Source organism: Diorhabda sublineata, chromosome 3 (genome assembly GCF_026230105.1).
Source record: "Diorhabda sublineata isolate icDioSubl1.1 chromosome 3, icDioSubl1.1, whole genome shotgun sequence".
In the NCBI taxonomy this organism is placed as follows: domain Eukaryota; kingdom Metazoa; phylum Arthropoda; class Insecta; order Coleoptera; family Chrysomelidae; genus Diorhabda; species Diorhabda sublineata.
In genome coordinates this window covers 22,193,199-22,215,707 of record NC_079476.1, presented here as the reverse complement: position 1 = coordinate 22,215,707, position 22,509 = coordinate 22,193,199, and the positions used below count along the sequence as shown (strand labels likewise).

At 33.1% G+C, this 22,509-nt stretch overlaps 2 protein-coding genes across 2 annotated transcripts; both read left to right on the top strand.

Annotated features, from left to right (window-relative positions):
- The first annotated feature begins 392 nt into the window (after positions 1 to 392).
- LOC130441707 (zinc finger protein 728-like) lies at positions 393 to 12,928 on the top strand. Its single transcript, XM_056775490.1, has 6 exons — positions 393 to 445; positions 1,509 to 2,465; positions 6,127 to 6,834; positions 8,897 to 9,750; positions 11,310 to 12,176; positions 12,759 to 12,928. The coding sequence occupies exons 1-6, from the start codon at positions 393 to 395 to the stop codon at positions 12,926 to 12,928; spliced, it is 3,609 nt and encodes a 1,202-aa protein (XP_056631468.1).
- Positions 12,929 to 14,795: 1,867 nt separating this feature from the next.
- LOC130441706 (zinc finger protein 721-like) lies at positions 14,796 to 19,314 on the top strand. The gene is made up of 2 exons (XM_056775488.1): positions 14,796 to 15,529; positions 18,315 to 19,314. Exons 1-2 carry the CDS (start codon positions 14,796 to 14,798, stop codon positions 19,312 to 19,314), a joined length of 1,734 nt encoding a protein of 577 aa, XP_056631466.1.
- The last annotated feature ends 3,195 nt before the right edge of the window (positions 19,315 to 22,509 follow it).

Below are 22,509 nucleotides of genomic sequence, written 5' to 3'. Positions count from 1 at the left end.
TAATAAAGTGAATTTGTTATCTCAGAGTTATATTTGTAACTTAAAAACTAAAGTGAAAGTTACATAGCACTTTTTGATGAACAACACTTTGTTTAGCTTACAGACCGCAGCTATTAGACAGCAATATTCAAAAGCATTTTTTTTTTTGAGTGAACCATCAGTTTGAATGAAATCGACGTCCGCTGAAAATACTATCTGAAATCAGAGCCACCGAAATATGGTTGTTTAACCCCAATACCATTGCAGAAGTAGTTTTGCTCTCATCTCACGTATCGACCTCCATCTATTGAAATAATGGACAAGTATCTCGAGAACACAGTATCTTACTTTAATCTTATGCAAGTAATATGTCTGGAGAATGAATCAAAAAATACGCAGAAGAGGAGTAAGTCATGAAATCGAATAAAAATCACGGAAATTCGTTGATGCCGCCAAAGAAGATGAAGTAAACAATGGAAATAAAAAAGAAAACGCGAATATTCTATTGCGATATTCACAGAATTTTAAAACTTCCGAATTTGAAGCTTTTGCTAAAAATATTTGTGGAATAATTCGACTGCCCAAGAAGTTAATAAAGATTTTTATATGCTGTGGAATACAATAGAAAGTGATAATAGAAACAAGAAAGTAACAAACAAAAAGTACTTCCAAGGCAAAAAAATGAGAACTGATAGAAAATTAGTGTAGGGTTAACCAAGAGGCCTTTGTTGGTATCATTGATTTCCAATAAAATCTTTTTTTATCCTAGAACTAATTTCTATGTTTCTACTTTATCAAATATTTTTTTAAAAGAATAAATTTCGAAACGTTCACATTAAGAATTATTATTTACTACTTCACAGAATTAAAAGAATTGTTTCGTTCCAACAATTATTGCTTAAATTATTTCTAGCCTTATGGGTACAAATAAGGTGAATATACTTTTTTCAAACTATCTTGGTGAACAATATTTATTCCACTGAATACAATGTCTATATTAAACAAAAAACCTTAAAGTGGCACAATTTGGCGTCTATCACATTAAGTCTGTCTGTATTATATGAAAAACTTTTATTTACAACCATATATATAATGCTGTCATTATTAACGTCATTGAAGGTTAGAAAGTGTCATATTACACACCTCTACAACCCGCCCTCATTTCCGGCCCTTTAAAATATTGTGATCGTTAAAATTATTCTCATCTATTCTAGGTAAATATTTTTTTAAATATAAGATGTTGACAAACATTATAATATTTAATGGCAAACAATAAAAACCAACAATTAACTAAAATACATAATTCTTCTCACCTCGGTGTGTAATATACTATTATTGACTTTCATTTTCTAAACAGAAATTGTAATAATCACGAGCGTCTGTTATTTTATGAACACACTGTATAGCTTTATTTGGATTGGAACTGCCATTACACACAAGAAATTTATCAAAATATCTGGCAGGCTACTATCTTGAGCGATTCTGTCAATATCTTGGACTATGAATTTTAATCTTTTTTTGCGTTTCAGGAAACAAAAACTTAAAAAATTGAAACTAAAGCGAACAATTAATAAGAATAAATCCGAAATTCGACAAAATTGTTACAGGTTAGCAAAAAATCCTAGGAAAGAAACAAACGAACCACCGCTTCTTGACGAACCTATCAAATGTGAACACTGTCAAGAAACCTTCAAAACTAATTTAGCTTTCGCCTTTCATTCTGTTAATCATCGCAAAGATGGTACCTTTTTTTGTCATTTATGTAATACTACTTTAAAAACTAAATACACAATCGAAACTCACATCCGAACCCACGATGGTTGTCTAAGATATAAATGCCAAATTTGTGAGGAGTATTTTAATGGTAAAAGCGAACTAAGAGACCACGAGAACTGTCATATTAGTGGTAGTCCTTATCAATGCGAAATATGCGGCAAACATTTCCAATTCCAAAAACATCTCTCATCACATATACGAGGACTCCATAATAAATCCAAATCGTTCGAGTGTAAAGAATGCAACATAACCTATAAATTTCCATCCGGTTTATACCGTCATATACATCTTAAACACAAAAGCGTGGATCCTTCTGTTATTTGTGATATATGTGGTAAAATACTTTCTTGTAGAGAAAAATTGAAATCGCATCAAAAAGCTCATTCGGGAAATATATTTAGATGTTTGATTTGTAGTAAATCGTTCGTAAGAGATGTTCAATTGAAAATACATATGAGAACGCACACCGGCGAAAAACCATACGAATGCAAATTTTGTGGTAAAGCTTTCAAACAACATTCACCTTACAGATATCACATAAAAAACCATATCGGCTTAAGACCACACATATGCCGATATTGCAGTAAGTCTTTTATTGCTAAAAGTTCCTGGAAAAACCACGTAAAGGGATGTGAACTAAAAATGTTGAAAAGATCGAACGATAACAACGTCAATCTAAAAATTGATTTGTATACGGGCGTCATTGATCTGTAAATATTTATGTAAACGTAGACAAATGTCCGAGCTTTATACAAATAAACATTAAAAAATTCGTATTATATCGATATTTTCTCTCAATCATTCAATCACACATCAGATGAATAATAAAAAAAAACTTTTTGAATGGCATTGAAGTTGAGACAGAATTTATTACATTCTTTTCTCTATTGTTTGTGTTGAGTGAATTCGTAACCTCGGGATACAATTTTGATTTGAATTTTAAGTCACTTCGAACACCTTAGATCTTTTTTAAACTCGAAACATTTACTTAAAATAAACGTATTTTGAACAACAATAATTAAATAGAATAAGCACTATGATATTTGGTATCGCAAGGTAATTTATTGTTGATAATGGTTTATAATTCGGACTTTGTGTTGTTACTTTTTTTAAGTGAATCTTATCAAGTATGTATAAAAACTCATAAGTTAGAAGTTCAGGATACCTACCAAGAACAAAGCTATTAAAGTTTCTTACAATGTTGTCAATACGTGGATGATAACAGTAATATTAGGTATTTTTTAGTATTAAAAATAATTGACACAACGATTTAATGATTAAAAGAATAAGAGAACGATTTTTGTTGGGTGTGTTTTAAACAAAAGAAGAAAAACTTCATTTTACATTTCATAAAAAAATTATTCGTGGTAAAAGAACCAGCATGGCTTTTATACCAGCAAAGTTAAAATATCGTCGGTTAAAACTCACTAAATGCATTTTTATGCTTATGAATGTCTCTTAGTTTACTTTACATTTAACTTCATAAAAAGATTGTCCTCATATTACAAAGAAACTAAAGTAAAACTATAATTTGAAATCTGAGGATATCAAAAGTGATCTAAGTACCGTTTCAAATCGCAAATGAACATGCAATGTATGTGTGTAAAAACTGAATAAACGGAATCAGTCAAAATGTACAATTGTCGAATTGTCGAACATTGTTGATAAACATTAAAATTATTTACAGATGATTGTTACATAAACGAACATTAGTTTTGCTTGAATTTTCGAATGAAATTCGCTTTCTTTTCCACCAATTCTATCAATTACTTTACTCTACGAAAACGAAACGAAACAGATAATTTTTATTTATAATACCTAGTTGACTTATTTGTAATTTCATACTTACTACCTGATATTTTAGTTTGCATAGGAGATTGATTCCTTGAACAGTAATTATGTTTGTACTATGATTAGAATTATTTTGTTTAATAATGCAGAATCATCAATAAAATTATCCAATCTAACTGACGTTTTATGAGAAGTCCTCAGATAGCTATCCTTTATTTTTTGTTATCAGATGACATTCTTGTATAATTGAGTATCATTCAATTTGAAATATAACGGTAACCTCGTATTTTTTATTAATGAAGAAACAACTATGTCGCAAATTACAAAAATTAAAAACTAAGTAAGTGACAAAACGTGTGGAAATATTTTTTTCATAGCTGGTGTAATGCTTCAAGCAACCGTTTCTTAAAATTACTGTTAAAATAGTTGTTATATCTCATAGCTACTTTAATAAATCTTCTTTTTGTCTTCCTCTTCTTCTTTTCTGCGTAATAAAAGTAGCGGCCAAAGAAATTATAAATACTACCGAGGTATAACAATAACTAGCATAGCAAAAATAATGATTAGAGTAGTAGAGAAAAAAATAAGAAATAATGTCGAAGTCACTCTAGAAAATTCATGATGTGGTATTGGCAGTGGAAGAAGCACAAACGACTTACTATTTAGAATTAGTGAGACATTCATAAATAAAGAAAAATTACTTATGCTTCATATATTTGGAGAATGCCTTTGACCAAATTAGAGAATATAAATGGTAAAAGCGAATAAGAATCGAGAGAATTTACCACAAATATAGATGTTAAACAAAGATGTGTACTAAGCCCACTTCTTTTCTCAATGGTTATAGATAAAACAAAGAAATGAGTCAGATGAAAACATTCAACATAGGGACTAAGATTTACTTAATATTCTCGAAATATTAAATACAGGAATGAATAAAATGAATCTAGAATTGATTACAAATAAAACTAAGACATTAAAAATGCAAGAGAAGATAAGATACATAATATTCAAATACTAGAAAAACAAACTGATAAGATATGAATATCCCAATAATAAATGAAAACTTGAGCACAAAATAAAGGAAAACGGTGAAAAAAGTGTACCTTGTTTTACAGAGACATGGACATTGAATGAAAATCAATTAGCCCGTAAATTGCAATCCAAGAAAATAAAACTGAAAATGAATAATAAATTAAAGATATAGAGGAATACTGGAGCGGAAATTACTTAGAGATAAGATATATGAAGCAGAATTGAGATGATATGGACTCTTCTTCTTTAACATATTATAGGCCTTATGCCTGTAGTTCCCAACTTGTCATCCTTGAGATGTTGATGTCCATGAATCCACCCATCTTTTTGGAAGTCTTCCTAAAGGTCGTCGTGTCCCTGGTTTACCGTCTCGTGCGATCTTTGCTACTCTTTCTCTGGTCATTTTGTCCACGTGTTCATTCCAAGCTCTTCTACGTTTACGTCCCCATCTGACTATGTCTTGTTTGAACTCATGTGCCGGATACCCAAAAAACAGAATACCAAAAAAAACATTCGAATCTAAAACAATAGATAAAAATTGTAATGAAAGAATGAATGAAAGATACAGCTGAAACAAAGAGGATAAAAGAACAAATAAAAGATAGAAAGGTATGGAGAAAAAAGTTTATGTGACATGAAACTATAAGACTTGTCACTTAAAAGGAAGGTAATTTTTGAAAACTTGATCTGATGATTCTGGAAACAGTAGGAAAAGTTTTACAAAAAGTAACAGAACAACGTACTTATTTATAAATCTTTGTAATATTAATTACGATAAGTTTTGGATTTGATCATTCTGAAATTATGTAATCATTACTTTTTTTCTACGTTTGTCATCAAAAAAAAAAAATAAACTACGAGGGTGATTCAAATATAGACCGGAATTTTGCTACAGCAATTTTACGATTAAATTACAGAGCTAAAATTGTTTCTAGTTCCTCTAGATAGTCTTAATCACTCTCTATATTCTTTTGCCACCTCTCTTGAAGCTTTCGGATATATTTTTCGAGAAAATCTGCTTATCACGAAACTATTCGCGCACGAGGTATTCTACCACCCCATTGCTCTCGAATCGCAGTTCGCCAAGTGCCTCTTTCAACACAACAAATAAATAATAGACGCATGGCCACAAATCGGCACTATAAAGAGGGTGATCCAGTGTTTCCTAACCTAATTCGTTCAACTTTTTTATCATAGGCCGAGCTGTATACGGTCTGGCGTTGACCTTTAGCAATATCGCGACTTTGTGCTGTAAGTAGGTATACTAAAAAGCGAGGTTTCGCCTGTTCTTTACATTTCGTAGCTGACTAATCTAACATCCAGTGCTGCCGTTTTTGCAACACTAAATTTTTCGCACTACGATTCAAAAATTCCGGTTTATATTTGAACCACCCTCGTATAAATACTTTATCTACAGAAAGAATATTTATTGGGAATACTAATTTAGAGTAGTAATAGATATGTTTAAAACTCCGTAATCATAAAGATTTAATTTTTAATAATATATTTTAAATAAAATTATATTTGTAATCTAAGATGTTTTAGGACATGCCAAAAGAAAAAAAGAGAAAACTACTTTTCTAGCAAAAAGTTGGACAATACAGGAAAATATTTTGTGAAACCTGCCAAATTAGACATTCCCTTAAAATGTGAAAACTGTGATAAATATTTCAAAAACAACGTAGACTTTGCCTTACATTCATGTGAACATGATAAGAATAAAATGTACACATGTCATATATGCGACTACCAAATTAATAATAAAACTAATTTAGAGCTTCACGTACGAGATCACGAAGGTAAAAAAATGTATAAATGTCCCATATGCGAAAAACAATTTGCACGACTAGTCGTCGCTTATGAACATCAATATTTGCACAATGGCCAAACACCTTTCCATTGCGATATATGCGGAAGAGGATTCCACCATTCCGCGTCCGTAATCACCCATAAAAGAAAAAATCACCCTCATATTCTCAATGACTCATTGAATACCTTCAGATGTATAATTTGTGAAGAAACTATCACTAGTACGGCTCAATTAAACAAACATAAATTCAAATCGCATAACCAGCATCGCTATAATATTCTTTGCGAATATTGCGGTGCGCAATTCGGAAGTCACAGCGATATGTTACGACATATGCGCACCCTTACAGGTGATAGACCGTATTCTTGCAGATTTTGTGATAAAACTTTCGCCGTAAACAGTACCAAAAATATACATGAGCGGATTCATACAGGGGAAAAACGGTATACTTGCTTGTATTGCGGGAAAAAATTTGCTCACGACTCCGCGCATCGATACCACATGAAGATACATACCGGAGAAAAAGATAAGAATTGTCCAATTTGTGGGAAAAAATATATTTCCGATGGAAATTTGCGGATTCATCTGAAATCTTGCCACGCTCTATCAATATTAATAAAGCTATGTAATGATGAAATGAATTATATATATGAATAAGTTAAATTTGGAGATAAAAATTTCGTTTTTTTGTTTTTTATTTCTTTCTTTTTTATTGTTATCAGTGTAATTGCTCTGGGTTCATAACAAGCTGAAGTTGGCGTGATTATTGCTCAAAAAAATTAGATAGTAAAGAGGAACTTACAGATGCAACGTGTATAAGTATCAGTTACTTTGGCATAGCTAAACATTCCATGTTCATTCAATATTTTGCTCTGTATGCACGATCCACCAGAAAACATCGATTTATGATATTCTCGATGTCATGCGAACAGTTTTCGAGAAATTGTCCTGTACAAATTTCATAAGACACGCTGTATAATATTTTTTGTGTTTAACATCAAACCCATCAATCAACCACACAAACATAAAAACAATTATCAAGACGGAAGTATAAAAACAGAATAAAACTAATAAAAAATTTTGTTTTTGAATAACCTATCTCTGAAAACGATAATTTAGTTAACGAAACGTGCACCAATTAGTGTAATTGTGTCTTAGTGTAGTAATAGTAGTAAAAAGTGCAGCTTGAATATCATCAACGTGTCCAGATATTCCAATTCTATTCTCACATACTCATTTGGAGTAATAAAATGGATGAAGCCTGGACCTTGTAGTTCATGTGAAACTTTTTGCACTGCAGCACAAACCTAAAGCATACCAGTTTGGTTGTTATCGCTTTTATGCGTCAAGTAAGTATCGCCCGAACACATTCCATCACCAAAAAGATTTTGGATCGGTAGTATGTTCCCCAAATTAGAAAAATCTGCTTATTATGAAGTATTCTCCGGAAAAGTCTGCTCCGGCTAAGCTGTTTATTTTAGATTGGGGGTTAGAATCCATCGTGTCCCTTATAATAAACAAGAGGGACACCATATAGACCAGAGATGCAGTCGTAATTCTAACGAGACTACAAAAAGGTCAACAAAAAAAAGATAATAAGATAATAAGATAATAAGTCGTCAACAAATATAACGAGAAACAGCCAAAATTTATGATCCTTACAAGCAGTATTATATATCCCTTGTACTTCCTGTACTCCAAATGTGGACACGTAGCACAATGTTTTACGGAAAAAGATCCTATTTATTGTAAATGCCTTCTTATTATTATTAACACTTTTTTGGTTTTGAGAATATCTGAGCTTAGGTTTTGCAATCACATTTACTCTGATATTTTTTTTTATAATTTTGAACGCTATATCTTTTAGTAATACGATTAGAGCTTAGCACGAAATTAACAGTTTATCTAAATTACAATGTCTTGAAAGATAAAATCAAGTCTGAAATATGCATATTGTAAAGCTCTTCAATGATCAGTAAGTCGATTGTTAAAGTAGTATGAAGATACCAAGGCATTTTCAAGACGTTCTGGTCAATTCCGTCGTAAGGCCACAACTGCAGTACGAAAACGATTTTTATGATAGAAAACTGCATAAAACCTCAGCCAGGAAATTGCAAAATGTACCGAGAAGAGCTTAGTAAAAGTGATTAAACCCTCGGCAAAAGAATAAGGTTAAGAAGACCTGCAACGGATTAACAACGCGACATCGCGTTCAGAGATTAGTATTACCCAGAAGACACCCGAGTTGGAGAGCAGCTGATTAGGACCGGGTCTTGTTTAGTACAAAGTACAAATTTACTGATTCAACAAATTATAGTCGCTGGGAAGAACAATCTAATAGAACAATTTAAAAATAGGGTGAGTTTAGTACTTGGCTCTTTCTTTATTAGCAGCAGTATATTGTTTAGTCTGCTGGAAATTCTGGAAATCAAATATCAACAATAAGAAAAGTCGGGGAGGTTTATTTATTGTTTTAGAATGTCAATCTAATTAAATTTGTTTTAGTGTTTTCCCAAAACAAGCTAGAGTGAAAGCTCGTATAAAAGTAGAATCACGAAGAAATGGTATGAGAGGGATCCTAGCCAAAATCCCACAACAAGATCATGATCAGTACATAGTGAAACCTGCTGAATTAGAAGTTCCACTGACGTGCAAAATCTGCCATAAGACATATACGAATAATATAGATTTTGGATTCCATTCCATCATGCACAGTAAAAAAGATTTATATCAGTGTCATATCTGTGAAGAGTTTCAACACCAGAAGAAGTCAATGCTTGAGAAACATATAAGGGATCACGAAGGTATAAGAAAGTACCAATGCCCTTTATGCGAAAGACAATTCCCTACCCTAAAAATAGCTTACGAACATCAATATATCCACGAAAACAAAAAACCGTTCGAGTGTGATATTTGCGGAAAAACATTTTCCACCTCAGCTTCGGCGAAAAACCACAGAAGTAAAATACATTACGAAATTATTACTGGCAGAAAACAAGAAAAGTTCGATTGCAGTTTATGTAACAAACATTACAGTAATCACGCTGGTTTATCCCATCACAATTTCCGTCATCATAAAGAATTTTGTAAATCGATGCCGGCTCTTTGCGAAATTTGCGGTATGAATTTTTCGAGCAAAGCGCAATTAAACAAACACATGCCGACTCACACTGCCGACAAACCCCATCCTTGCGAATTATGTTCTAAAAGCTTTTCCCGCCCGTTTGATTTGAAACAGCACCGATCCGTGCATACTGGAGAAAAACGATATACGTGTAGATATTGCGAAAAGAGATTTGCTCATAGTTCCTCTTTTAATTATCATTTGAAGTTACATACCGGCGAGAAACCTTTTAGCTGTATAATATGCGGGAAGGGATATATTTCCGCGGGAAATTTAAAACTTCACGTAAAGAATTGCCATAAATCTGAAAATATCACCTGAAATTGTAATATATGAGATTCAAAGAAAATGGTTTGTTTTATTTAAATCTACAACAGGTAAATAATTGTATGGAATTCAAAATGTGTCATTAACTCACTTTTCCAGTCTTTTGCGGGCTCATCAGTTTTTGTAAACAAAATATGAAACAAAACTCGTGAAGATGAGTAACGATATCAAGAGAAGAATTTGTAATTTAGACACAATATTTTAAGTAGAAATAACGATAATCTACTAGTTTGTGAAAGAAACCGAAAGGTAGAAAAGAACAAATCATTTAATTGCAACATGCAAACAGCAGCGCCGAAGGCGTTCCATCCTGTAGACGTTATCTCTAATCTGATATAGGGTGGTGTGCTCTAAATACGCTGTGTAATCGCAATAAAGTCACGGTGGCCTGGGTATCGGGGCTAGAAGGTCATAATAACAACGAAATGGCCAAATAAGCTGCGTCAATGCCATTCATTGGATCGGAATGCTTCTGCTTTACCACCAAGAAATATGCAGAGTATAATTATAGACTATGCTGAAATAACTCACTAGGTCAAAGCGAAACAATAGACAGAAAAACGGTCAAAACTGTTGTGTCTGTCAACAGAGTATTGTGAGCTCAATAGGTATCTAGAATTCATGTTTTTCACATCGTAGATTCTGCGGATCAGAATAAGAAACTGCGAAAGACAGTTCTAAAGAACTATAATAAATATTCAGTCTCTAAACTAATAGACATTGTAAGATAAAAGCTGGTGGATCCGATCTAGATTCATAAAACTACAATAGATCTCTAACCGCCTCATAAAAATACATCTAACATAGGTAAAGAGGATAACAACTTGGTGTTATACATTCATGTTTGATATATGTGACGAATTCAATGTTTTTAAAATTACTTGTGACAGTTTTTTGTATACGAAAATCAGATAAAAAAGTCTCAAGAAAAGGTATTATTCGAAAAAATTTAGTATCCTCGTTTGTATTATATCGTCTAAAGCCGGGAATACATCTGATAAAGTTTACCATTGGTTTATTTTTATATTAATGGTCATTTGCAGCGATTATACTTTAGTTCCAGTGGCCAACGTAACGAACGCGTTCGTTTTCAATCATCTGGAATCACTTTAATTCAAAGAGAAAAGTTCCGTTTTCGTTTATGAATTAAAAAATCAATCAAATAATTGGATCAATTTAAAATTTACATAGATCAATTACTATTTTTTTATTCTTTTCCCAATTTGAGACTACCAATTTTTTTTTGAAGACAATAAATCGATTACCGCAAAGAACATAATTATTTTGTCAAAATCATGAAAATTCTGTAGTGAGTAGTCGAAATCTTTGATAAAAACTGTATATAATAGAGTTTTTTGTTTGTAATAATAATTTTTGATAGTAAAGTGTTTTTTTGTTTCTTATATACGTTTGATGGGTAGTAAGTTGTAAATCATACCTATTGTAATATCAAATATTAATTAAAAGTTTGTTTCAGTGTTAGAAAAAAACGGAAATACGAAAAAAATAAACTCAAAGAAAACGGAGATGTCAAACCACGCGAAAAAAAAACCAGAGCAGTTTATACCAAAGATCCTATGCTATTAGCCAAACCATTAGATTTAGATGAACCTTTAATATGTAAATTCTGTCTAAGAGAATTTAAAAATAACTTAGATTTTGCATTCCATTCCAAAGAACATAGTAAAGATGGTACATATTCTTGCCATATATGCGATTATTCAAACATTTCTAAAACTCCCTTTGATCTGCATATGCGAGAACACGAAGGTATTAATAAATATAAATGTCCTATTTGTACAAAAACGTTCAAGCAAAGTAAAGATGCCATGGAACACAAATATTTCCATACAGGCGAAAAGCCCTTCCAATGCGAAATATGCGGGAAACATTTTCCTTATACCAAGAGTTTAACCGCTCACCGACGAAATACTCACTATGAAATAATCACAGGCAAACCTCTACAAAAGTACGACTGTAAAGTTTGTAATAAACATTATGAAAGTCACTCGGGATTAGTACGACATTATTCATCGAGTCATAAAGAACTCGGTTATGATTACTCAGTTGTTTGTGACATTTGTGGAAAAACGATCGCTACCAGAAACAAATTGAAATATCATCTAAGAGTCCATACCGGTTATAAACCACATGTGTGTCAAGTTTGTAATAAAGGTTTTTCCAAAAAACAGGAATTGAAAATACACGAGCGCATCCATACGGGCGAAAAACCTTTTACTTGTTCATTTTGTGGAAAAAAATTTGCGCAGCTGGCTCCTTATAGATACCACATCAAAACTCACACCGGAGAACGATCTCACATTTGTCTCATATGTAAAAAAGGTTTTATTTCGTTGAGTAATATGAAAATTCATATGAAAAATTGTGATCAATCGAATATCAAAATCGAGGTGTCTTAGATTTTCTAGTCACCTCCGAAACCTTAACGAAATAATCAACTGCCCCACAGATATCAAGTTTTAGACCTCCTCGAAGCTAACAACCCGTATTGTGACAATTTGTCACCTTAAACTGAAATAACAAAAAAAATGATGGAAACCATTTCTTGGTAATCGAATTCAAGCGTCGTCTCCCGGCGTTTATATCACCTAACTAAAAAAAAAAAATATGAAAAAATGAACCTTCTGTTTACACTAGAAACTACCTTTATTGGATTTTTTGCTTTAGTAGGTTTCTTTGTTTTAATTTCGGATGAAACGGCGCTAGCTGTATTGGATGCCACCCGTCCTTTCAACGAAGTTTTTTTATCGATTCTTTTAGTGGCTCTGGATACTATTTCTTCGGTAACAGGTATTGTTGTTGAAGTGGTACTAGATTTCTTGATACTTTTCGATTTATTTCCTCCAATAATGAAGTTTTGTTTTGCGGTGGTTACTATTTTTTTTTTGGATTTAGTTACGCCGCCGCGAGTTTTGACGGAAATTTCTCTTGTCGAAGTAGCCGATGCCAAAAGGAATGATCCGGAAGCTCCTCTACCATTAGTCTGTACAAAAGAGCCCGAAACTACGGATGCTTTCAAATATAATTTGATGAATGGTGCCACTTTTTCTGCGTTAACTTTATAATTAGCAGGAATTTTAACACTTACCAATACACCAACATTTACTATTACACTGCCTGACGCACATACCAATAACCAAGTTATCGTCTTCAGATACTGACACTTCTCCTTCAGTCTCTGAAGATAATTATGAGTATTGGTGGAGTGGTAGTATAACACTGTGTTCAGTATGAACATCACCAACGATTTCAGAAATTCCAACTTAGTAAAGAAAAGGAAATCAAAACGATGGATGACTTCAATACACCACAATAGGATATATATTTATTTCACGGAGTAATCTCTTTGTTTTTATCCTTGTGGTAAGGATTTTTTGGATTTCAATTTGGTAAAATTCTAGTAATGAACAAATCATTACTCTGCTTCAGTATGATACAAAATTTCACGCGTCTTTACTATGCAGAAGTTAGCAAAAAATTGAGCGAGCTGAAGAATATGGTTGACTGCCTCGCCTCCTTCGAGTTGCTTAAGATAAACCGACAAGAAATGAAGTGACAATTAGACGAGTCACTCGCGTTTCTTCGTATAGCCTGCATCAGGTTTAATTAGCAGTGATCCTAGCATATATCTTATTCAGACACTGCTAATATTCAGGCCCATGAATTTTTAAGTAAAGATACATACTTGTACTTGATACTACTAAAATAAAATGAATAGCAAATTTGAACTGTCTATCAAATATTGTGTGTTTACGTGAAATTCTTGATGAATATAAGAAATGGATTCATTTCGTTTGTATATTTCAATTGTATATTTATTCAAATGTATAAATAAATAATATTTTGTAAGTAATATTCGTGATTTTCTTTACTATATCTAATACTGATGGTTGTATGGTACCAAGTAAACGTCATAATGTAACAGTCGAAATTAAAAACGACTATTAGAGATTCCAATTTAGATAATATAAGGGGAAAGATAATATGATGCCATTAATTAAAAAAAAAGGGCCTCCACAACAAAAAATAACATAATTTATTATATAAGCTCCGCCCAATCAAAAAGACAATTTATTCCGTATAAGAATGTATATTTTCGACATCTAACTTCAAAAATAAATGACCTATCTACCTATCAAGTAACATTGATGGTTTTTTTTCGAATTCTCTATTGTAATTTTCTACTTATTTATATAAACAATATTCAATCACAAAACTGGTAATATGAATTCAAACTAACGGTGTATCTTAATCGCGTAATTTATTTATACACCAACTAGTAACTATTAACACTTACACGCTTAACTATTCACTAATGTTTATGTACAAACTTAACATCTAATTTATTTGAATAAAGTCTTTAGTCAACTTTTGCATTCACTTGTCACTGTCCTTATGCAATCGAATACTTAATTGATTTACGGTTGCTTCATATATTAAAACTTATGGTTACTTGAGATCTATAGATTACTGTAAACAAAGAAAAAGACTTTCTTAGAAATTGTTTTTTTGAAAACATTCACAAGAAAGCAAGTAGAACGAAAAAACAAAAAAAAGACCTTGCGCATCCGCGAATAGTCGATAATATATTAGAACAGGACAAGCTTCTTGGTATATATTACTGGACGAGTTCGTTACTGGATGAATTCAGCTCAAATTAATGTAAACATGAAACTCAATGTGTATTTTTTTCACGTCAAAAGCAAATGCAAAACTATGATAATTAATTTTCATTAATATTAAATTAATTAGATATTCAAAATGATGGCTATCGACACTGTAACACATAAGTATCAGTGATTTAGCTTAGTAAGTATTGATTTTTCATCCGTCTCCTTTCGTGAATAACACTCATTATTTTTTAGGTTGAACAACAAAAAATTTAAGAAAAAAACTCCAATCACAGTTCCAGAACCAGAAATAGACGAAAAAATGATGAAATTAATCGACTTATTAAAACTAGATAAACCACTGTTATGCCCAACGTGTAAAAAAGCATTCAATAGTCATTTAGAACTAGCTCTCCATTCCAAAAATCACAGCGAGTCTAAGATACACAGCTGCCATCTATGCGGATTTTCCGTAGCCACCAAATTCCGAATAAGAAGACACATCAACGGTCACGCGGGTTACAAATGTCAAGTTTGTAACAAAATATTCCGGAAAGCCCGTGCGGCATTAAAACATTCCTACAGTCACACCGGCGAGAAAATGTACCAATGCGAAATTTGCGGTAAACATTTAGCGAATTCGAAAAGTTTAGATACGCATTTAAATACGATTCATCATGAAATTATAACCGGGAAACCTCTAGTCAAATTCGACTGTCCTCTCTGTAAAAAACATTACGAATCGGAAACGGGTTTACGAAGACATTATTCCAGTATGCACCGAGAAATGGGTGTCGATTTAACGGTGATTTGTGAAGTTTGTGGTAAAAGAATATCGAATAGAACTAGACTTACGCGACACATGCGCACACATACCGGACAAAAACCTTTCCCTTGTTCAATATGCGTTAGACATTTTGCTACCAAGTGTTTATTAACTTCGCATATGCGGGTGCATACTGGTGAAAAACCGTACGTTTGCTCTTTCTGCGGTAAAAGGTTCGGTCAATCTGCGCCTTATAGGTATCATATTAAAATTCACACAGGAGATCGTAGGTATAATTGTACTATTTGTGGTAAAGCTTTTATTTCTAATAGTAATCTTAAAATTCACACGAAAACATGCTGTGCCTCTATCAGGGATTAATTTACATACACGTACACATATATATGTATATCAAGGATTCAACACTTTATAATATTTAATACATTAAACTTACAGTTTTGATCGGTCATGCAAACGGTTTCTTTACTGTTTATTTTTGCCTCAATTCCCAAACCAATAACTTTGTTTATGAATTTTCCCATTTCTTCTCCAAGTGTATTGTTGTCTTTTGATTATATAAAAATTCCCTTGATGGTTAGCTTTTGTTTCTTCAGATTTCTCTCCAATTGCTCTAATCTATCGTTGGTCTCTCTTAATTCTACTTCTTATAACTCAAACCAGGTGAGTTTGTGTCAAAAACACGTATACTGAAATATCTGTGTGACACATCAAGATGCAATACTCATTGATTTCCTTTCAGAAATAACAAGAATTGTCTTTGATGTTTTCAAGGTGTTAATTTACCGGATAGTATCCAATAACCATACCAATAACTATCTTTAGCTCTTCTTTGCTTGATGAAAGGATTTTTTGGGTCCAGTTAATAGAATAGAAAGAGATCTAGACTCCACGTTTCCGATTTCCTATCGCTTTCCCAATTATTCATAAGTAGGCTTGATGATTCTATGTAAAAAATATAAAAGGTGGTGTGCTCTTTGAAAAAAAGTTATCCAGACTTTCTTCGTGATCACTTTGTTCATTGTGTGCACTCCGGTGTAGTACATGTCAAAATAACTTCATTGTTTGCGCCCAGTGAACCCAGTAAAGATTTTCTTCACTTGGTAGTTCAAGGCAAAATAATTAGCACGGGAAATATAGGCCGGCCCACAAGATCGTGGCTAAAAAATCTGCGTCAAAGATTCCAGAAAACTCAGCTTATCCGCGTAGCAGTAAGTAAAGCAATGATTATCAATATGATACCCAACATGGAAGTCGATGAGGGACACGGCAACCGTACATGTCCATATGAGCTCTAAGTAATTAATTTAGAGTTAAATGCTTAGGAAACAGCTTTACTGTTTGATATAATACATATGTTCCCATGGTCATAGTTAAGTTGTACGCGATGGGCTGCGCATGAACATATAGCTATAGCAGAAACTGGTATAGGCGTTATTTACTTGAAGAATTGTCATAATTGACAAGAATACACATGTTCCCAGAGACGCATACTTTAAACATCAGTAATTGATGTTTGTTTGGAATTTATTTTGTAAATTATATTCATAATTTCTTCAGTTAATGTTAAATCAAAGATGTTTTTTATATAGGTAACGCCTAATCACATTTTTTCTTGATGAAGGGAATTATTATCAGTTTCTTCATAGATCGATTAGACGTGGAATCGAATCCTCAAAGCATGCGGTGACTCGTCATTTGAATCCTTTGGTTTTTTAATTTTTGAGATATATGAAGACATTTGTATGCACAAGAAATTAATAACCGACAATAATTATTGTAAAAAACAGAAAGTCTCGTATTTTATTGGAAATCAAACGATTATATTAAAGGATGTGAATTATTATCTGATATCAGAGGAACCATTTTCAGACAGTTCAATAGTTTTGTGATTCCCATTAGATTTTTGTACAAATGTAACTTTTTGTACAAATTTAAAAGTTTGTAAGATTATTGTAAATAAATAATTTATTGAGAAATTTGTTTTTTATTTCTATTTGAACTTGATATATACGTGACGTTCGTCAAGGATGTCAAAATATGACTTTTCGCCTAAGAATTAATTTTTATACTTTTAACTATGAAGAAACCTTAGAGAAAATATTGCAGATACAGTGAGTGACATATAAATTGTATTGTACTATTAGACGAGAGAGAAAGAACATCGATTTACCACTCTCTATCTCCTTCTACTCGCCATTCTCCTCTTTTGCAATTCCTACCACTTAAAACTTCGATGTCATTTCGTTCCAAACAGAATACAGTAGATTGAAATAGAGAAGGGTATATCGATGTTATTTCTCTCTCTGCCACCCGTTCGGACCCATACCTCGCTTTCTCTCTTTACTATTTTCTCTATGGTAAAATAATGTGGAAATGATGAATTGTGTCACAAAATGTTTATCGTGCTTCACGTAAAATTACCAAAGATCGGTATCCTTTTTGCAGCCGAACAGGCACTTTGACAAACTCTGAGGCTTTCCCAAGTGTGAATGTTGGGTATACATAGATGACATGGTATGCAACTTCTTACTCTTCCACACACCAGCGGTACTCCGGGACGTCCATGATATCCATAATGAGGAGATGCGGTATTAAATGACAAAGTTCTTCTAAAATGCCAGTCAAAACTCGAATTTCGTACCTGTATAAGTAGAGCAATTGTTCGATAAGAGAAACGGAAGCCCCATCTATGCGTACCTTAACTTGTCTCATGCCTGGTGCAAGCAGACTCTTGTAATGTATTAGCAGCACTTTTGGCTACAGAGAGAATTAATTCTGAACTCACTGGAGGATTTGCTGATCCCAATCTTGCGAGAGTGTTCACTCCACCGTTGTCTTTGTAACCCGAAGGCACCTAAACGAGCTGCAACTTGCAGCGATCACAACAAAAGTGTGTGAAGCTACGGAACTATGTTGTGAAAGAAATATGGAGAGTTAAATTTTCAGATTGATTCAAAATTGTCTTGTATATAACCAACTGTCTTTTTCGAGCTTTTTCATAATAAATTTCGTTTTTTTATTGTTTGTTTTCGTATTAATTAAATCACATTTTAGGTACAAAAAGACTAGAAGAAAATATACAAAAACGAAAAAATCGAATAGGATATGTAATCGAAATTCCAAATCAAAAATACAACAATTGAATACAGACAATGGAAGAATAAAAGTAACCAAAGAAAAAGAAAATAAAATTCAAAACTTATTTGATAACGAAGAACCAAGAACATGTCCATTATGTGAGAAAACATTCGAAAACCTATTAGATTTCGCTTTCCATTCCAAAACTCACGAAAGCAACGGTTTCTACTCTTGCCACATTTGCAACAAAAAAGTTTTAAAAAAGAAATCATTCGAAAAACACGTACTATCTCATAAAAGATTCAAATGCGAGATATGCAATAGAATCTATAAAAGAGAATCTACAGCACTGAATCACTCTCATAGCTGGGAGAAAGATTTTGATTGCAAAATATGCGGTAAACAGTTAAACTCCGAATGGGGTTTAACGACGCACATGGCGAACATCCACATGGAAATCGCTTCGGACGGACCTTTATTAAAACATCAATGCAAAATTTGTCTCAAATCTTATCTGTATAAAAGCGGTTTAAAAATGCATTATTCTAGTCAACATAGAGAATTGGGAGTAGATTATACAGTTATATGTGACGTTTGCGGTAAAAGTCTTTCGTGTAAAAGCAAACTTAGACAACACTTGCGTACCCATACGGGAGACAAACCTTTTCCTTGTCCTATCTGTTCTAGAAAATTCATTACCAAAGATCTCATGACTTCGCATATGAGGGTGCATACAGGGGAGAAACCCTACATTTGTATGTATTGTGGTAAGGAGTTCGCTCAAGGTGCTCCTTACCGTTACCATCTTAAAACTCACACGGGAGAAAAATCGTGCAGCTGTCCGATTTGCGGTAAAGGGTTTATCTCTAAAGGCAACATGAGGATTCATTTGAAAAGTTGTTTTATCAAAAAAGAAGTTGTAACTGTAAATAGAGTCGGTATGGTCGTTAATCCCCAATGCACCACGTCTGCCTAATTATTTTTGGATCTGCAAATTATGTTATAGAAACAAGCGATATTCAAATAATTAATCAAAAACTGGTAATATCAGACCATTTAACACTATTTTATTCACTAAAATACATTCTATGCGTTCCAAAAAGCAAAATTCTATCTATTACGGTGACTGACCATAAAGACAACGCTGGTTTGAACTTAAAGTGACTCAATAGTGGATTTTCACGGAGTTAACGATCTTAAAAAAACATATATAGGCACGATCTCCATCACTTTAGATGATGTAGATGAAACTGTGTTTGCCTTTTTTGAAGCAGGTTCGAATTAGGAATGTAGAAACCGAATAGAGGGGCACCATGACAAAGTTGCGTATAATCTTAATACAATTTATGTGAGGTAATGGATATTTTGAGCGTACCTTACACACGATAAGCGAGAGGGATTCGCACACGTTTTTCTTACAGTGAATGATGCACATCGGCGAACTGTCAGCAGACACTGTCATGGTGGGAGGATACATACAATACATTCAGATAGCTCTGCGTACCAAAAAAGGTAAAGGAGAGCGATTCAAGCGAGAGAAAGGAGGAATAGATCCAAAGGGAGAAAAAGAAACCCGACCCGAAGTAATGTATTGAACACTTCGAAGCTAGTGTACGGAAGAAGAGGCAAAGGTTTTAAATGGTAGGAGATGTGACGAACTTATGAATCCAACACTCTGTGGTTGAAGAGGTCAATTGTAAGAAACAGTTTTAAATATTTTGCAGCCTTATTTAAACTCAGTCAAGGTGTTTATGAATTCATACGTCAAAATTCAGGAGATGATATCGGCATAAAATTATGATGATTCTTTGATACTAAAACACTATGACCATATATATCTCTCACTGCAGCGAGCATTGCTAATAATCCAAAGATGTAAAAGCCAGGGTCAATGAGAATTCACGTGAGGAAAGTTAATTTTTGTTGCAATTCGTAATATCAAACAGATGTTTAGGCTATGAATTGAATATGGGAATAGATATGACAAAAATAAAATCCAAACAAGCAATTGTTTCGCCAAAAACTTCTGAAAGGTTTAAAAGGGATATAAACTAGATCAAGAACATTAATTACAATGACTAAGAATCCATCCATACAGAAACAAAAAACTTTGTAACAAATGTATAGAAGAGGGCGAGGCATCTCAATTGTGCAATTTAGCTCTAGAGAGGTTGTTGTGGGAAACGTAAACAAGAAAAATTTAAAAACGAGTACAAGAGGTTAAACCCTATAATAAGTTAACGGTGCCTGTCATGTGGATATTAATGTTGAGCTTCTGTATGTTGTAGTGCTCGGGTAAGACGTGCCTTGGTGTTAATCAACCACGTCTGACTATCGAGTAGGTTTTGCGAATACTTCTCGTGGTGGGATTATGTTGGATAGCTCGGAAGAGCATCTGCTGTAGCAGTATCGATAAAACAGAGTCAGGTCAGCGACCTCTATGTCCTAAGCTGGCCAAGTTTTTGATCCAGTCTGAATCGCCTGTAAGTCGAATTGTTATCTTCTGTATTGAGACGAGCATCCTCAGAGTATGCTTGGGAGACGAGCTTCGAATGTGCGAGCAATACTCCTAAAGATGGACGAATCTGAGTATTCATCGATCTCAATGAGGGCTCCAAACTTTTATGAACCTACCAATTCAGCTACGTGGCTATTGCTTCCAACTTCAACATCCAACAAGCGAATTTGCGGTAATATTTTATGTCCAGGCAGGACTAAATTTTGAAGAACAGTGCCAATAATACACTACTAAAAAGCAAACTATTAATAATGGCTTATTAATAAAGGCTAATTAATAAGGGAATCGTTTAATAGCAAAAACATGAGAATAGCAATGACTCTTTGGAGAAAACTGAGCAGGAGAATATTTATTGATCCAACCCAGAAAGTGTGCTTATGAGGCGGGACACACATTCACCTCAATACAAGTAGTTGCGCAATGAACTTCAAAGCATTTGTACGACGAGAAAGTTCATAATTGAGGTTAGTAGAATTAATAGAAGCAAATGGTGGTCTCAAAATGAATCACCAGGAAGCACTAGAAAGCTGAGTTTACATCTCAGAAAAATCAACTGGAAAGAAGTAATTCTACAATACTATAATATAAGAATGGCCTATGTAACACTTAGCTTGGAAAAAAATTATGGAATGAGGTAGTGACTACTAGGTCCAATATCGAGATATTTTTCTGAAAAACCAAATGGTTAAGTAGTTATAGTAATTGACTGTCTTGGTGGTTATAAATCAGAGAGAACCATTTACACATGATTCCATGGTACGATTAATTCCCAGGAGAAAATTTATGTAGCATTTCCTTATCGGCTTGAATTGGTCTCTACATAAAAGAAAATTAGGATTCTTGTTCCATCATATTCAGTCAACATTGAGGGCTTTTTTATATAAGTATTAAAACTGACTTAACGGTAATACCATGTAAAATTTGAATAGATAATGTTAGGTATATGCTAAAAACTAATAATATAATAACTGTCACGAAAGTATTGTCAATTTCTGAAAGGTGAAACTGCCCTCATAGATGTTTGTATCCAGATCAACTTCCAGGAGCTATTTTCCTGATTGTTCTGTGAGCTTTCGAAACATATTCCATATCTAGATTTCTTTATGCCGTCAAATAAAGCACATGAATTACTGAAATTCCTTGTACTTTCATGTAAGCTTGCTGAAATTATAATTAATTACAATTTGCCCTAGGTATGTGATACCTACCCTATCATCGGGTTAATGACTAAATGTGTTCTGATTGTATTCTTATAACTTGTAAAAAATATTCTTAAGTGCTCATATGTAAGAAAAGACTTAGTTATTAGTGAATAAAATATATTTCTTTATAGAAAAATGTGAATCTTATTTTATCCGAATAATATATTCATCCCAACAGAATGAAATTGGTTAGATAAAAGTAGAAGCTTATTGACAAGCTTATTAAGTATGTTTATATGCTAATAAAGTAGCGATAAAGAATGAAAATCTATAACTTTTCATAGGACATCGGCAGTATGCAAACATCCAGCATATGTGCTGGTATTCTTCCATTAGAACTTTATTCATTGTGATCTACTTGAATTTGGTTAAAAAGGTGAAATTATTTTGTGGCTCATTTCACTCAAGAAGATTAAGAGATCGGCCGATGTTTTATGAAACTCAGTATTGA

Coding starts and splice junctions, on each gene's coding strand:
- LOC130441707 (XM_056775490.1), top strand. CDS start 393: ATGAAATCGAATAAAAATCACGGAAATTCGTTGATGCCGCCAAAGAAG. Junction 9,751..11,309: donor CGGCGAGAAACCTTTTAGCT/GTATAATATGCG, acceptor ATTAATTAAAAG/TTTGTTTCAGTGTTAGAAAA. Junction 12,177..12,758: donor ATCTCACATTTGTCTCATAT/GTAAAAAAGGTT, acceptor TTTTGGATTTAG/TTACGCCGCCGCGAGTTTTG.
- LOC130441706 (XM_056775488.1), top strand. CDS start 14,796: ATGATGAAATTAATCGACTTATTAAAACTAGATAAACCACTGTTATGC. Junction 15,530..18,314: donor ATTCACACAGGAGATCGTAG/GTATAATTGTAC, acceptor ATCACATTTTAG/GTACAAAAAGACTAGAAGAA.